At 44.7% G+C, this 18,498-nt stretch overlaps 1 protein-coding gene across 2 annotated transcripts in view; it reads right to left on the reverse strand.

The window, feature by feature from the left end:
* tspan9a (tetraspanin 9a) overlaps positions 1–18,498 on the reverse strand; it is a 276,224-nt gene that overhangs the window by 96,052 nt on the left and 161,674 nt on the right. Inside the window, exon 3 of one of the 2 annotated variants that reach the window (XM_021601788.2) lies at positions 9,835–9,914. In XM_021601788.2, coding sequence (XP_021457463.1) covers positions 9,835–9,897 — 63 coding nt within the window. In that variant the 5' untranslated portion in view covers positions 9,898–9,914. Of the gene's footprint in view, positions 1–9,834; positions 11,054–18,498 lie in introns of those variants that run through there. The other variant, XM_021601781.2, reaches the window with a different exon arrangement.

Genomic DNA, 18,498 nt, shown 5'->3' on the forward strand with positions numbered 1-18,498 from the left:
ATGCTGCTTCTCCATCTATCTTCAGGGAGAATGTCAGAGCTGTTTATGTGAACACCTCATGCACAAAGAACACGAGTCAATTGCAAGAATGAGAGAGCACTGCAACAACCTGTTTTGAAGGTGGATGTGGATTTCTCTCTGAGCACAGCGTGATAGATGTATATACATACACTTCCAATGGGAGCACACAGTACTGTATATAACATATGTGGCAAATAAAATTAGCCCACTAAAAAAACTACGATAGAAACATGGCAGTGATTGGTGTCCAATGGATGAGTCCCCCTCCCCCTTCCTCTGAGTGGGGTCTTATTTAGGGCTTTGTGTCCTATTGGAGGCTGGCAAGGGACCAAGTTGTTGACGCTGTCGCCGAGGGCCCGTTCTCATTCAGACTGTGCACCTCTGGGTCCCCAAGCCCAAATGCAAGGTGACAACCTCTTGAAATGCACAGATTCAAAGGCAAGTTGAGGCTCATATTTTGAGTGCATCACTATTCGAGAGCGAAATGCCAAGCTAAAAAGGATGTGACATGTCTGGGTTTTCTATGTTTGGTTTGGAGAGAGGAGAAGATATTTAATAAGCAGGAGGAGGGGGAGGATGGTATCTGGGTATGAGGGAACGAGGACCATGGTGGGAAAGCAATCAAGCCCAATAGAATCAATTGTAAGATGATAGCCCTTAGATCCAGTCAATGGCGGATCCTCAGCCCATGGCGTCTAAACCCTGGATGCCCTGGCCAGCCAGTAAGACCGGTTAAGATAATTTCCTGATCAATTCAATTGGAAAACATTAGGGATTCCCAATATCTACCTGACACCAGCCTCACATGATGACCATTAAAGAGAAGCTCAGAATCCCCTATGGCGGCTACATCAAACACAGGACACTGAGTGTGTTAGGGTCTGCAGCCAAGGTGCATCAAAGCCAGCCGCCCCAAATAATTCATTAAATAGCAGAGAGGTAATCCGGTCGAAACCCAGTTATTCCTCAGCAGACCAAGTGGAAAGAAATAGTCCCAAACCTTCTCCCTCAGAGTTGAGGCTGAGCAAGTGCGACTTGGGGTATTGATTTCTCCTTAATTTGCCTTTGGGTGACAGAGGAAAATGCTGAGTAGGGCGAGGCGGGCAAGCTATTCTAACATTCTTCACTGCTTAGGTGCAGAATAGCATCGATCGGAATGCCTGGAGTGAGTGGAGGCCTGAGATGGAGACAAGTTTACAAACCCCTACAAACCCCTACAAGGACAAGCATGAGCATGATAACCTTTATTCTCAACACCTATTTGCCTGAAGCTCCTTAGTAAATATTTTAGCACCATAAAACATACTGAGAGTCCCATTATTCGAGATATTAAAGGCTGGGGATTTTTGTAAAAGTGTTAAAAATAGAGCAGTATCTCTGACCGAATGAAGAACCTGACTGTCTCTGAAAAGAAAGTGAACTTAATTGTTGCGGTGTCAAGGTAACTCAACTCATTGAGACCGTCATACAGTAGATGACAAATTGAATATCTGCTTTATTCACTAGCTAGGTACATACTTCACTTCCACTGTACCATGTTATGTATTACTCCACCGATGCTCTCTCAGTGAGTGGGATTGTTGTTGTGTTGTCAAACCATGTTTGATTGACAGGTTTCACTTCTGTGCATCACTCCACTCCAGGGGACTGGGACTTCGTAAAAAAACTCCCACGCTTCTTTGCCTCAGTTTTTTTTTTAAAGTCAGTCGTTTAAACATTTCTCAAAGTTACAAAGTAAAATGTTATGAATCATTTTTTTTTTTATGTTGATGTTCTTCTTCTACTAAGGAGAGGCTTTTACATAGACAAACAGCACCAGAACATCACATCTCAGTTTTGTTGGTAGAATACTTTGGCACAACTAAAGTTTGCCTTATATAATCATATAATACCACAAAAGAGAGGGCCTATTTGAAGTAGAGGCCTCAAAGTCTTCTACTGAGAAAAATACATTCTCCAGGGGGAATATGACAAAATACAATGTGTGCCTAAGCCTTTCCTACCGACTACAGCGGATTTGATACACAGCCTCATGCTGTATCAACACAATGACAATCACTTTCAGACCCATTTAATTTCACGAGGAAAGCATTTCAATCATCCTCTATTGTGCAATGTGCAATCCACGCATTATTCCTTGAAATGGAGTTGCAATTAGGAATCAATTCAATTATCCTTTTGTGGTCAATCTGTTGGTTATGTCGTTAACTATGTGTACGGATAGTTCTCAGAAGTGAAAAAGTGATATTGCCAGCACAAAAGACACCTTCCACTGATCATTAAAGGCAGAACCCTTCTGTGACTCAGTGACACTATTGCTTGGGAAAACATCCCTCATCACCAGAGACACATGGTTTGACATGACATGTTTAATAAGAGGTCCTGGTTATCTATGCAGAACTAATGATGGTCATCTCTCTCTCTCGGAGAGAAAAAAAAAAAGAAAGAGCCCTGAAGGCCTGAGGTGTCATCCGTCAGCCTTGATGAGCTGATCACTAACTAGACTCGTGATGACAAGCACTCCAGTCCACACATACAGCACCAGTTAAAAGTTTGGACACACCTACTCATTCAAGGGTTTTTCTTTAGTTTGACTATTTTCTACATTGTAAAATAACAGTGAAGACATCAAAACTATGAAATAACACATATGAAATGATGCAATAACCAAAAATAGTGTTAAATAAATCAAAATATATTTAAGATTTAAGATTATTCAAAGTAGCCACCCATGACAGCTTTGCACACTCTTGGCATTCTCTCAACCAGCTTCACCTGGAATGCTTTTCCAACAGTCTCGAAGGAGTTCCCACATATGCTGAGCACTTGTTGGCTGCTTTTCCTTCACTCTGCGGACCAACTCATCCCAAATTATCTCAATTGGGTTGAGGTCGGGTGATTGTGAAGCCAGCTCATCTGATGCAGCACTCAATTACTCTCCTTCTTGGTCAAATAGCCCTTATACAGCCTGGAGGTGTGTTGGGTCATTGTCCTGTTGAAAAACAAATGATAGTCCCACTAAGCACAAAGCAAATGGGATGGCGTATCGCTGCAGAATGCTGTGGTAGGCATGTTGGTTCAGTGTGCCTTGAATTCTAAATAAATCACATACATTGTCACCATCAAAGCACCTCCACAGCATCACACCACCTCCTCCATGCTTCACAGTGGAGATGTGGAGATCATCCGTTCACCTACTCTGCGTCTCACAAAGACACAGAGGTTGGAACCAAAAATCTCGAATTTGGACTCATCAGACCAAAGGACAGATTTCCACCAGGCTAATGTCCATTGCTCGTGTTTCTTGGCCCAAGCAGGTCTCTTACTTTTATTGGTGTCCTTTAGTAGTGATTCCTTTGCAGCAATTCGACCATGAATATGTAACCTTTATTTTACTAGCAAAACAATGGCAGCCTACCACAGATGATGCTTTGTCAATTGTGCTCCGCCCTATGGGACTCCCAATCACAGCCGGATGTGATACAGCTTGGATTCAAACCAAGGACTCTTAGTGACATCTCTTGCACTGAGATGCCATGCCTTAGACCAATGCGCCACTCAGGAGCCTTGATTCATGCAGTCTCCTCTGAACAGTTGATGTTGAGATGTGTCTGTTACTTGAACTCTGTGAAGCATTTATTTGGGCTGCAATCTAAGGCGCAGTTAACTCTAATGAACTCATCCTCTGCAGCAGAGGTAACTCTGGGACTTCTTTTCCTGTGGCGGTCCTCGTGAGAGCCAGTTTCATCATTGCGCTTGAAGGTTTTTGCTACTGCACTTGACAAAACTTTGAAAGTTCTTAACATTTTCAGGATTGACTGACCTTCATGTCTTAATGTAACGGACTGTCATTTCTCCTTGCTTATTTGAGCTGTTCTTGCCAGAATATGGACTTGATCTTTCATCAAATAGGGCTATCTTCTATCTTCCACTACTTTGTGGCTCAAACGCATTAAGAAGTAAAGAAATTCCACAAACTAACTTTTTACAAGGCACACCTGTTAATTGAAATGCACTCCAGGTGACTACCCCATGAAGGTAGCTGGTTGAGAGAATGCCAAGAGTGTGCAAAGCTGTCATCAAGGAAAAGGGTGGCTACTTTAAAGAATCTCAAATATGAAATATATTTTGATTTGTTACACACATTTTTGGTTACTACATGATTCCATATGTGTTAATTCATAGTTTTTATGTATTTACTATTAATCAACAATGTAAAAACTAGTAAAAATAAAGAAAACCCCTGGAATGAGTAGGTGTATTGCACTGTACGTGTTTCGTCATCTAGCACTAAGGGGACCTATAGATATGACAGAGTCCGAGGGTATGTGGAGTAATACTGCACTGTAAACGCTACAGTAAGGATTATAGCCAAGCCCTGGTCTTGTGTTCACAAAGTCTCTTTTAAATAATCATGATTTAAAACACTTTGTGAATACAGGGCTTGGCCCTGACCAGAGAGCTTTCCCTGTGGATGGTTCTCCTAATTGGGAGGGACAGTGGTGTGGAATGTGGGAGGAATAAGAGAGCTTTGGTCTGGGGGATGCCAAGCAACTGTCACACAATGGCAGGTGTCCAAGGTTTTACGGAGCTAGCTTAGCTACCTCTCTCATAGCAGTTGTTATTTCATCTGGTCTCTCTATGTCTCTCCGTTCACCTGGCACACTCTAGTCAACAACACAATATTGACACAATAGCACCCCAGCCTCCCATCAAACCTTGTTAAAACCAAATAAAATGTCCTCCTGTCCTAGGATAATGCCTGTTTAGATGCATGCGCTACGCTACCATGTTTACTACGAGAAACAAAAATAAACATGTCAGCATGATCATTAAAACCCCCTCTTTCACAGGGCATGGGGATGCTATTTTGGTCTTGCCCTGGGAACCCAGTAACAGGTTTTTATTGAACGGTGGCACCTAGTATGTTATGAGTCATAACTGACACAGTGAGTCTCTACTCTAAACAGGCTGTCTCAATTTCCAATCAGCCAGCATGGGGGGTGGGGAGACTTACATCTCTGGCTAACTACACCCACCACAAGCCACCACATTATATGGGCCTATATCCCATTTGATCTGTTACACAAGCTAATGAGCTACAATGAGGTAGGTTGGCAATTGAAGGAGCAGACCGGGTGGAGATGTGTAAATTAAAATGTATCTCCCCAGACATTTAGCTACTGGACACAGGCAGGGAGCGGGGTTACAGTATATGGAGATATTGGAGTGCAGGTTAGAGTAGGAATATTGAGCCAAGGCTGTACCTTCTCCTGTGGGGATGCTAATTCAGGGCCGGCCCCAGGTATAGGCGACATAAGCTGTCATTTAGGGCCCCTGGCCACTAGGGGGCCCCCGCCCCAATTTAGTATTATTATTACATTTTTGTACTCAGTTGGGGTCTCAACTTACAGTTCGAAATATGGTTGTGCATCAGCAGTTTTTTATGTCAGCCAATGACAGTCACTCATAAAACATTTTTTGATTAGTAATTTAGTCTAGCCAGCTGTCTAAACTTGTATTAATCATGGCAAAAATTACTGACCGGGCATGAAGGGCCAAAGGGCCCTTACCAAATCTCTCTTAGGGCCCCCAAAAGGCCCTGTGCTAATTACAACACTTAAAATGATCAAATGCATATCAACTACGTCAATACTTCTTCTAAGTAAATGTAAATAAATTAAATACATTGTCCAATGCAGGAGAATCAGATATGCAATGTCCTTATTTGAGAGTAAAAATTGACATGGCAGAATCATGTCCTCTTGTACTGTTCTGGATATGAATTGTCTACATTACATTGCCCTAAAGTACTGATTGATATAGCTTCACAATAATATATTGTGTTATTTAAGCCACTCCTGAATCAGGGTGGCAGGTGGTTAGAGCGTTGGGGAAGTAACAGAAAGGTTGCTAGATTGAATCCCTGAGCTGACAAGGTAAAAATCTGTCATTCTGCCCCTGAACAAGGCAGTTAACCCACTGATCCTAGGCCGTCATTGTAAATAAGAATTTGTTCTTAACTGACTTGCCTAGTTAAATAAAGGTTCAATCTTTTTTTATCAGTAAGCATGTCAGTATTGGAAATCCATGTAAGAATTATTGCATCCATCATGAATTATTGAAAGCTGGTTTCATGAGTTCAAACAATTCACTGCGCCTCAATTTCAGTTTAACCTCCACATCACCTAGTAAGGGATTAAGTTAACTTGTGATAGACTTCTGGTGAGAGAGTACATCTGAAAGTTTGTTACAATGTGAAGTCCCTTGGGGCCGAGGGGTTTAGTGAACTTTTCAGCACTCTGTGAGGGGGAAAACAGCAGGCAAATTGCTTCGGCACCTTGGCTCGAAACCTTGTGGCATGAAGGAATGGGACAGCATGAGTGAAATGATTGCCAAGGCAATGCTTTATAAAGCCACCGTTCAATGAGGAAAACACACACAAACACCTTGAAACTGTCATTAGGTTTCAAGCTCTTTTCTTCTGGCGGCGTGCTAGCTACATTTAAAACAAAAATGTCAACTCAGGTGATTAAATCGATGGGGAAACTAATCTTTTGTTTCCTTCGACCAAATGGCATATAAATCCTCCAGCAATCCCCTAAGCAAGCATAGGAATTCATGAATGCTAAACACAGTTGGATCTTCTACTCCCCTAACAAAGGATTTGCACCACTTCTTTGGCCCGTTATAAGGTAAGGATGCTGAGCGGCCAGTTATTCTCCAAATATGAATATCAAATGAGGCTTTGCTTATGGTATGATAATGACACAGTGGTGGGATGGAGGCAGCTCTCTCTAACAAAGGTGCAATATGTGCACCCGTGTTGGGAAGGGAAGGAAACAGGGAGGATGTTTCAGGGAGGGAAGGAACCGATTAATAGTGGAGGGAGTGAAGGGGGGAGGGCTGGGCAGAGCAGACCAGAGATTCTATCAGACATCACAGAGAGAGGACACAGAGCAGGGGCCTGCAAATACACCACGGCCAGTCTGCAAGCTGACACACATAGGAAATCACAGCCAACCCAATCTTGCTCCCCGACTCATAGTGTGTCTACCAACATGTCGTCCAGTCATCACTGTATTTTTGGGCATAGCCACTGTGATTTGGTGTGATTGTCGTGACCACTGGCTTTATTGGTGGTGTCCTCCGTCATCCAAAGGAGACTTGCTCTCAATCCTGACTACTACACCACCAGATACTCTGATCTGACCCAGACCCCCCAACCATGCTGCAGCTCAGACTAACACTAATCTCCATAAGAAAGAGAAGCCAGATGGTCAGGAACAACTGCTGGAGAGGCCTGGAGATGAGTGCATGGGACATGCCTGGAGTGCCTGCGCTATTTACCTTGTGCTTCAAGTTACCGCTGTAAGCCCCGTGGAGGGAGTGGAGGGCTGGGGGTTGTGGGTTTCGAGGGAGGCCCGCTGTCTGCACCTGGCGTCGGGTTACGCCATAGGCCTGGCAGCCACCACGCAACTCCGCTCCGATCTGGGGTGTCAAAGCTGAGGCCCTGGGCAGGCAGCGTAAACTTGCGATTCATGGAGTGCCACAGGGAAAGCAGCAATGTCCCAGGGGTGTCAGGATACAGGGCTGCTTTTCACCCTGCCCCCAAGCCCTTGTGTCTCTCCCTAAACTGGGTCCAGCCACAGGCTTCAGCCAGCCTCAGTGCTGCCTCTGGACACCCGGACCCGGTGGGGCTGCGACAGACAGACAGACAGACAGACAGACAGACAGACAGACACCTCCTGCCTTCACAGAGAGGTGGATACATGGCCACCCAGGGAAACAGTGACTCCCCTGGGACAGTTATTAAACTGTCATTAAAGGGAGTCAAGGCGCCACAACGACTATCAATCTGCTAGCAAGGGCCGTGATCATTAAGTGAACATTAGCAGTGTGAGGAGCTCAATTACTGCCCAGCGGGAGCCACTGCGCTAGTGAAAGCCCCCCGGACGCTCCAGGCTTCCCCACTGATCAACACGCACACAGAGGAAGGTCACAATTTCCTCACACCATAGGGTGCCCATAGCCCTCCTTACTCTCCCCAACCCTAGGAGAGTCAGTGACAATAAGGCAGGTCTAGGGCATCCAGCTCAGTGCCAAAGGCAAAGTCTCTTTCCCCACTCCTCCCAGTGTGGAGCTAGAGCATCAGGTTATTAACATGGGGGGTTTTACTGCCAACACAAGGGGTTAAGTACAGGTTGAGCCACACAAAGCCCTCGGGGAGAGCAAGCGCCTCAGCTAAATCCTCCCGTAGCTGTCACGGATGGCAAAGCAGCACTGACACAATGACCTCAGCCGCCATCCAGTAGCCCGGCCTCTGATCGCTCCACATGCATCACGTAACGCACACACACCTTGCCTGATCTGAGCAGGCCTTGCCAATCAGGCACACACATATCCCTCTTGCACTGTGTGGGTGTTCTGCCCGAAAGCTACATTGGAATCTGTGCTGTGGGCTATTGGTCTTGTCATGGTTCAGTAATAATGGGCAGCAGCCTGGTGCCTGAGCCTCAAATGTGCCCCAGATTGCAGGGTGCACGTAGTAGGCTAGTGGTGACGTGATTGGAGAGGTATACCCTGTGGTGTTGTGATGTTATTACGCTTCACGCATGACTGGCTCCACACAAAAGGCTCCGGTCCATCAACTAAACCCCCGGTAATCCACTGGTTAAATATTTCTGGATGATGCCTACTTTCACAAACAAAATTACAGATGCCAACATAAGGCCCACTGCAATCTGGGGGATTTGATGATGATGTGTGAAAGTGCTAGTATTTATTTTTTTGATCTTTGTTACCCCAAAAAATCCCAATGTGTAAAATAAAACCAACAAATCAGATTATTCCCATCCAACTCTCCAGTGGCTCTCCAAAATGAATTAAAACATCCTCAATCGTTCTAAATCTTTCAGAACCATTCCCCAGATATGTCATGGTTCCATCTAAAACATGTAAGCAATGCCCCCTGTCCTTTAACTAGACAGCTTAACACTCTAAATCCTCATAATGTTTGCAGTAAATCAGCATCCATCAGGAGCCATGTTGTAAAGCCATCTGAATGAGTGCCAGCACCCCAGCCACATGGAGCCATGTTGTAAAGCCATCTGAATGAGTGCCAACCCCAGCACCCCAGCAGAGCACCCACATGGAGACATGGAGGAGCAACCACTCCTCAAACTCTTTTTCAAATCTGATGTTAAACCTAACTCTAAACTTAACCACACTGCTAACCGTATGCCTTACCCTAATCTTCAAATGAAAACCAAACAGCAAATGTTTGTTTTCATCCATTTTTACGATATAGCCAATTTGGACTTTGAGGCGTTGGAGTGACAACCCCCACTCCAACGCCTCAATAACAACCAGCGATAGTAACATGCAAATGAGCCCCCCTCATGCCAGGATGAGGCAGACATAGTTATGAAACACACATGGTTGCACAAAGACCTACAGTATCACCTTGAGAAGAAAAGGGTTTTCATAATGATCCTCATAAACTTGAACACCAATCTTTATCTCACATACGCCTGAACAGAAGTCTTGAAATGATCCGTATATCAGTTTACAAGTATTATGCAATATGACATTTTACCATCTTGCCTTACTCATATTACTGCACACCTAATGACTACCCCGTTTACATTTGTATCCACTGAGTAATTTCCAGCACCATGTGTCAGTGTCATTCCTGCTTGTTGGCCCAAATTCATCCTAATGCATCCTATAATTAGCCATCCCCAAAACAGAACAAACACGATGGAGACATGAGAAAGAGAAGAAGAAGAGAGATAAATCATGTTGACTTACCCAGAAGATGAGGTTGAAGAGGAACATCGTGTACTTCAAACAGCAGAGACAGCCCCGTGCCATGTTGCACTTCTTGAATTCTAAAAGGAACACAAAGGATAGATCCAGGTAAAAGACCACGTATTTGCTGCCTTTGGGCGCCGTGTACTTGTTATTGCTGCTCTTGTCTCCTCCGATGTTGACGCTGGCATCGGCCGCTGTCCCAGCCTGCCCCTGTGCGGCGGAGGCGCCACGTGGCCCCGTGGAGCCGTAGAACGCGCCGGCGGTGAAGCCGCGGCCACCGAACGGGCGGCCAGATGTAGAGGCTCGGGCAAAGTCAGAGTCGCGGCTATCCACGGACGGGCTGCGGTGAATGGCTGACTCCTCACTGCTGGACTTCTCCATGCTCTGGGGCTGTTGCTGCTGCTGCTGAGGGGCTCGCTACTGTTACACACTCTACCATGTCTCAGAGATGAGAGGACAGAACTCTCCCACTCTAACCGGCTCCTCTCTCCCTCTCTGCTCTGTACTGATTCTCTTCAAGGCCAGACAATCGGAATGTTTCTATATCAGAATCTTTCTATCTCCCCAACACAGGTAAGTGAGAGGAAGGAACGACACAGGCGCTATTCCCAGCTCTATGTGTCTTCCGCCCAATGCCCAGCGTCTGCTCTCATGCTCTTGAGTTAGCCATGCAGAGAAGCCCTAGTCCAGTGAGAACCATTATTACCCTGACAAGTGACGGCAGACTGCGTCCTTGAGTCGGTAAGTTTCAATAGTGTCCCCTGGATCTCCTGTGCTCTCCACACTGCTGTGATGTTTGCCGTGAGAGCAGACCCCCTGTGACTCTTTCTCTCCTGCTGTCAGCTGCTCGACTTCTTCCACCTGGTTCACTTCTCCCTGCTGCTGACCTCAGGTCTGCTTTCTGCCTGGAGCGGTGGGAACTTTTACCCCCCTACAAAAACACAATCCTCTATCTTTTTTCCCTCTCTCCGCTTCTTCTCCTCCTTTCCTGCACTCTCTCAGTCCTCTGTTCTTTGCGCTCTCCAACGTGCTGACAATACACTCTCTCCCACTCCTTCTCTCGCTCTGTGCTCTATGGTATCATTCTGCACTCAGTCCCCTGCTCTCTGCCTGTGCTCTCATTTGCAGCGCTGTGGCTGATGTGTGCTATTATCGGCAAGCCACATCTAACGGGCATTCCCAATCCTATCCCCCCTAAATTAGAACACTGCCCTCATTCCCTCTCCTCTCTTTGCCTCTCCTCGGCCCCTCCCCACTGCTGAGGGAGCAACCAATTAGGCGGCTGCAGGCAGCCCAGGATCCTCCCCTCCTCTCCGACCATGTAATAAGCTGATCGTAGCACTGCTTTGCCTATACAAGTTCAGCAATTTCATCTGTGCTGTCTGCGCGTCAGGGGGTCCAGGAGGCCATTCATTAATTCAAATATCATGAGGCCAGGGAAACGTGTCGGAGGAGGGTGAGCGGAGGGGCTAGGTTCATATTAATATCTGCATGGGGGGGAGGGGCTTTTCCTGTCAGTGTGAAACATATCACATGAAGAGAGTGGAGTTGGCCAGTGCTCTCAGATGCAACCTTCAATCCTTCGATTTCATTACGACACTTGCTATATTCACGCCCTGTTTTATTTACGCTTCTATTTATCATTCGCTTATGTTTACGCCTATATTTGTGAAGAGCTGGCTATAATGACATCAAAACGCTCTCATAATAAGGATGATTACTGCATGCAGACTTGCGGAGTACTGTATCTCTGCAGCCTTGTCACAAAGTTGTCAGTTGCTCAATACCTGCATGCTCACTGCCATGTAAGGAGCAGCGATAAATTGGCAGGGGTTCTGCCTTTGGAATTATCGCACCATTTCAAGCATGGAAATGGGAGAGTAGCTTAAAGATACTCAGAGCTATCCTATGGAATACAAGGGTCAAACACAGACTGTCTCAGTTGTTTCACACACATATCACAGCTCCACGGAGCTCCATCCTTATATTTATCTGGTTTGACATTCAATCCCCAGATGACTCAATGTGAATGATCTGTGAACAAAGAGAAAATGCATTTAGCCTGATAAGATATCAAACCCCCACAGAGAGATGACGTTTCCTTTACAGTGTACATATGCTGATTTGACGAGATGGGGGATGAAAGATCTGATACCTTTCGATACAGCGCTCGCGCTTCCTTTACTTGGATACATCTTCTCTCACCTCAGAACTACTGCACAAACAATAGCAATAGCAGCACCGTAACACCCACTTACCTAGCCCTTTCACAAGGTTGGGTTTGTGAAAACAGCCTAGTCTTAACTCCACACCTCTGCGCTGTGGTAATGATCCCCCCTCTCTTTCGGCAAGGCGAGGTTGAGTGCTTGTGATGGCTGCAACTCTGAGACAGATGGGGCAGAGTTTCAGCTGAATGGTCTTAAGGTAAACCCAGTACTACCTTATATACACAGAGATACACTAATCCACGTCTCTGGTGTTTATACGACGGGGTAGACAAACCCTCACAAACTTCCAGAGACGCACCATTGAGAGCAACCTGTCGGGCTTTATCACTGCTTGGTACGCAACCCAGCCCAACGCATCACCAGAGGCACAATCAGCCACCCGAGCAGTCTGTTAACCACACTACCATCTAAAAGGCAGACACAGTACAGGTGCATTAAAGCTGGAACCGAGAGACTGAAAAACAGCTTGCTAGGCCATCAGACTGTAAAATAGTCAACACTAGCTGGCACCCACCCAGTATCCTGCCCTGAATCTTAGTCTGTGTTACTAACCGGCTAACACCCAGTACTCTACTCTGCACCTTAGAGACTGCTGCCCTATGTACACAGTCATTGAACACTGATCACTTTAATAATGTTCACATACTGTTTTACCTACCCGCTTCATATGTACAGTATCAGTCAAAAGTTCGGACACACCTACTCATTCATGGGTTTTTCTTTATTTTTACTATTTTCTACATTGTAGAATAATAGTGAAGACATAAAAACTATGAAATAACACATATGGAATCACGTAGTAACCAAAAAAGTGTTAAACAAATCAAAATAAATTTTACATTTGAGATTCTTCAAAGTAGACACCCTTTGCCTTGATGACAGCTTTGCACACTCTTGTCATTCTCTCAACCAGCTTCATGAGGAATGCTTTTCCAACAGTCTTGAAGGAGTTCCCACATATGCTGAGCACTTGTTGGCTGCTTTTCCTTCACTCCGCGGTCCAACTCATCCCAAACAATCTCAATTGGGTTGAGGTCTGGTGATTGTGGAGGTCAGGTCATCTGATGCAGCACTCCATCACTCTCCTTCTTGGTCAGATAGCCCTTACACAACCTGGAGGTCTGTTTTGGGTCATTGTCCTGTTGAAAAACAAATGATCGTCTCACTAAGCACAAACCAGATGGGATGGCGTGTTGCTGCTGAATGATGTGGGAGCCATGCTGGTTAAGTGTGCCTTGAATTCTAAATAAATCACAGACAGTGTCACCAGCAAAGCACCCCCACACCATCACACCTCCTCATCCACGCTTCACAGTGGGAACCACACATGCGGAGATCCTCCGTTCACCTACTCTGCATCTCACAAAGACATGGTGGTTGGAACCAAAAATCTCAAATTTGGACTCATCAGACCAAAGGACAGATTTCCACTGGTCTAATGTCCATTGCTCGTGTTTCTTGGCCTAAGAATGTTTCTTCTTATTATTGGTGTCCTGTAGTAATGGTTTCTTTGCAGAATGCCAAGAGTGTGCAAAGCTGTCATCAAGGCAAAGGGTGGCTACTTTGAAGAATATAAAATATAAAATTTACAATATACTGTATATATATCTATATATATATATATATATATATATATATATATATGTTTATATTCCGGACTTTGACATTGCCCGTTCTGATGTTTCTTAATTACATAATTGTTATTTGGGGGGGTTATGTGTATTGCTGTGTATTCTTAGGTATGCTAGAAATATAAGCATTTTGCTGCACCTGCGATACCAGCTTTCCCACTTTCCTCTGGTGGCCTTAATCAAATTGTTTACCTAAAATCAGTTTCCTTTTTCAGAGTGCAGTGCTCCTCTCTCCACGGGCAGCTGTGTCTGTGACAGACTATTCTACATGCCACATTCAACTTTAATAATAATCCTTAATGTCAGCGTCACTGTTCACGTAAGCCTGGTGTGGGATGAGAACGATGAAAGTGGTCCCACACAGATAGCTAAAGAAGCGTTGGCTCAGCTCCTGTGTGTTGTCTGATCACAGCCCGTCAGGCCCTTAACTATTAATTCAATACATTGTGCGTCAGTAGCCGCTGCCTCATAGAAGGACATGCATTTATCAGAGAGCTATGGGGGCCCTTAGCTAGCATGTGAGTGTGCTGCTGATGCCTCCACCCGACACAAGGGCACGTTCGTCCTCTCACTCCCACGTGAACAGATCCCAGCTGCATTCATCGCCATCGACTCAACAGAAGAGAACCAAAAGGCATGGGGCTCTGAAGTCCTTTATTAGACAAGCAAGGTTGCAGCAGAGCAAGGTTGCACAGGGTTTCTTCATTTGAACTTTCTCTGATGCTGAATAAACCTGGCAGCTCCTTCGATACGTGTTTAAAAGGAAAACTGGAAAGCGAGCTCAGTTCAGTAGGAAGATCCATCCTAGAATACTCATTTTCAGGGCTCCTCCAGCCAAAACACTACTGCTTTTCTATCATGGTATGAAAGAGTATAACATAAAATCTAAGTAAAAGTGCCCTGTGGCTGTGTCAGGCAGAGTAAATATGAAACAAACAACATTGATTCTGGCATATCTGTGTGGAGCTCTATTGGAGTAAAGCTTATGTAGTCTAGCCAACACGACATCATCGCCAGCAGAACAGAAACACGGTGGTGGGTGGGGGGCTAGTTCTATTTAAGAAGCACTTCAATAATTAGACCAATAGAGCAAAGTCGTCTTAGGTTTCTTCTTAAACCTATTGGGTGAAATGATAAAGAAAATATAAATCTGCAGGATTAAGACTCTGGACTCTAAGAGTTTCTTAATGTGGAACAGTATCTAATAAGATAGAGGACAGCCATTTAATCATTTGGCAAGCATCCCTGGCAACTGCACATGTACAAATTAGATGAGTGTGATCATCAACCCATACCTATACTGTAAAATATGGTGGTGGATCTTTGATGTTATGGGGCTATTTTGCTTCCACTTGTCGTGGGGCCCTTGTTAAGGTCAAGTTTACCCACTAACAGGACATTTTAGCTAAAAACCTGGTTGCCCCTGCCAGGATGCTGAAATTTAAACAATAACCCCAAGCATACATCAATATCCCCCAAAATGTATAATAATTGACCACAAAATCAACATTTTGCAATGGCTATCTCGGTCCCCGGACTTGAACCCCATTGAAAACCTGATGTTTGAATTGAAGAGGGCAGTCCATAAGTGCAGACGAAGGATATCAAAGGATCTGAAAAGATTTTAAATGGAGGAATGGTCTAAGATCCCTCCCAAGGTGTTCTTCAGTCTCATAAAACATTTTAGGTGGGAATAATTTTGACCCCTATCTTTTTCAGAAAAAATAAATGATTATGTGTTAAAATAAATCTCTTTCTCTGAGCAGTTGTATTAGTGTTAAGAATATAATTTTCATTTTTTTTGGAGCATAAAATTTAGCTCAGTATTTTTTAAATGTATTTTATACAGTCGTCCCACTGCATATGTTGAACTGTGAATGTCTCATGATGGACTGAGCGTGTGAATGGATTAGGACACGTCTATGTCCTGGCCCCCATAAAGAAAATTAGAATTAAAAACAAGTTCAGCCCTTGGTTTGACCGGACTCTTGCAGAGTTCCTCCACCTCAAGAATTGCATTCGGCGAAAGGCTGACTGGCTCTCGTTCAGGCAAATTACAAATAAGTGCACTCAGGCTATCCGGAAGGCCAAAGTTAGTTCTCTCTCTGTGAGTCGAACCCCAAGAAGTTCTGGAAAACGGCTAAAGACCTGGAGAATAAACCCTCCTCCTCACAGCTGCCCATGTCCCTTAAAGTTGATGATGTGGTTGTTACTGACAAGAAGCACATGGCTGAGCTCTTTAATCACCACTTAATTAAGTCAGGATGCCTATTTGACAAAGCCATGCCTCCTTGCCCATCCAACATTTCCTCATCTCCCACCCCTTCTAATGCACCTAGCCCTGATGCTCCTCCCTCTTTTCCCCCTGCCCCACTACAAAGTTTCTCCCTGCAGGCGGTCACTGAGTCCGAGGTGCTAAAAGAGCTCCTTAAACCATCTAGGTCAGATGCTTTAGACCATTGCTTCTTTAAGGTTGCTGCCTCTATCATCACCAAGCCCATCTCTGACCATTGTTAACCTGTCTCTCCTCTCTGGGGAAGTTCCCATTGCTTGGAAGGCAGCCACTGGTAGTCCTTTATTTAAAGGGGGAGAACAAACTGATCCTAACTGTTATAGGCATATTTCTATTTTGCCCTGTTTTTCAAAAGTGTTGGAAAAACGTGTCAATTATCAACTGACTGGCTTTCTTGATGTCTATAGTATTCTCTCTGGTATGCAATCTGGTTCCTGCTCAGGTTATGGATGTGTCACTGCAACCATAAAGGTCCTCAATGATGCCACCATGGCCCTTGATTCTAAGCAATGTTGTGCTGCTATTTTTATTGACTTGGCCAAAGCTTTTGATACGGTAGACCATTCCATTCTTGTGGGCCGGCTAAGGAATATTGGTGTCTCTGAGGGGTCTTAGGCCTGGTTTGCAAACTACCTCTCTCAAAGAGTCAGAACATCTGCTGTCTCAGCCACTGCCTGTCACAAAGGGAGTACCCCAAGGCTCGATCCTAGGCCCCACGCTCTTCTCAATTTACATAAACAACATAGCTGAGGCAGTAGGAAGCTCTCTCATCCATTTATATGCAGATGATACAGTCTTATACTCAAATGACCCCTCCCCGGATTTTGTGTTAAACACTCTACAACAAAGCTTTCTTAGTGTCCAACAAGCTTTCTCTGCCCTTAACCTTATTCTGAACACCTCCAAAACAAAGATCACGTGGTTGGTAAGAACAATGCTCCTCTCCCCACAGGTGTGATTACTACCTCTGAGGGTTTAGAGCTTTAGGTAGTCACCTCATACAAGTACTTGGGAGTATGGCTAGACGGTACACTGTCCTTCCCTCAGCACATATCAAAGCTGCAGGCTTTGTAATCGCTCCTCTTTCACCCCAATCGCTCCTCTTTCACCCCAGCTGCCAAACTAACCCTGATTCAGATGACCATCCTACCCATGCTAGATTATGGAGGGTGCTCTCAAGTGGCTAGATGTTCTTACCATTCGGCCATCAGATTTGCCACCAATGCTCCTTATAGGACACATCACTGCACTCTATACTCTTCTGTAAACTGGTAATTTCTGTATACCCGTCGCAAGACACACTGGTTCATGCTTGTCATGACGTGGCGCTTTCTGGGTGTAGATCGTGGCTTCCCCCTCTCACTCTCTCCTACACCCAGGTTCTGTTATCTCAGGCCATAAATTCCTGGCGGAGACTCTCTCCCCTTGGTCATGCAGAGAGAGAGACCACAGAGTGATCAAAAGATTTCACTTGGCCGAACTCCTAAATACTCAAAATTGGAGAATTAAACAAAATGTCCACTTTTGAGAGTGTGGGAATGGTCCGTGGACACTTAAGGGACAGTTATGTTGAGTGTGTTTCAAGGACAGGAAACACACATACCTATATATCTGAATGTGTACATTTCTCAATTATGGGGTATGCATCTAATTTTTGTGTAAAATGAATGAGTAAAGATGAAACTATTTGTGAAATTATGTAATGTGATGTTAATCTTTTATTTGAGAGAATTGTATTCCCTGTAAGGTTTTACTAGTCAGTGGCCACGCCCCCGTGAGCACCGACATGATCAGGCGTCATGGTACCTCCCTTTTCTATTGCTACAAATAAAAAACCCTCCTGAGGAAATTCACATCAGACCACGCAAACCCCGGTGTAAGCTAAGGTTGCAATGGTTGTTGAATTCCTAACCATACCACGTAGATCATTGGTTACACGGCTGGAAATGGTTCAACTCTGAGACGATCGACCCCTACAGAATAAGAGCAAATCTTAGATACTAATTACTAGACTGCAGCTAGAAATGATGTAAACCTAGGATGCGAGTACCGACAACGGCCTAAACAACTATTCTATGAGAACATTTCTGAATGGTACTCTGAAGTATCCAATCTAACCACAAAATACTTTGATCTTTGGGGAAACGCAACCAGAGAGACTCTGATGAACTCTCCAGCAGACAGACCGGATTCCAACAGAGAAGACAACAATGACATACGGGCATAAATATATTCTTGCAATTATTCTCGAATGAGCGGCCGTTCATGTGTGAAGGATTTGCTTTTCGATGTATGCAATTATAGACCCTGTGTAATGAATCCATTTGTCTTTCCCACTCCTTTATCAGTCCACACACCGGTTTAGACCACTAGGGGATCATCCCTATCATTGTTAGTAACCAATTATCTACTGTTGCTTGTTATGCAATTCTGTGATTATTTAGTTAGTTAGTAAATACATTATTAAGCCAATTGGTGTATGGATGACTCATGGTTTAGGCTAACCAAG

The sequence above is a fragment of the Oncorhynchus mykiss genome, chromosome 1, assembly GCF_013265735.2.
Source record: "Oncorhynchus mykiss isolate Arlee chromosome 1, USDA_OmykA_1.1, whole genome shotgun sequence".
Lineage (NCBI taxonomy): Eukaryota > Metazoa > Chordata > Actinopteri > Salmoniformes > Salmonidae > Oncorhynchus > Oncorhynchus mykiss.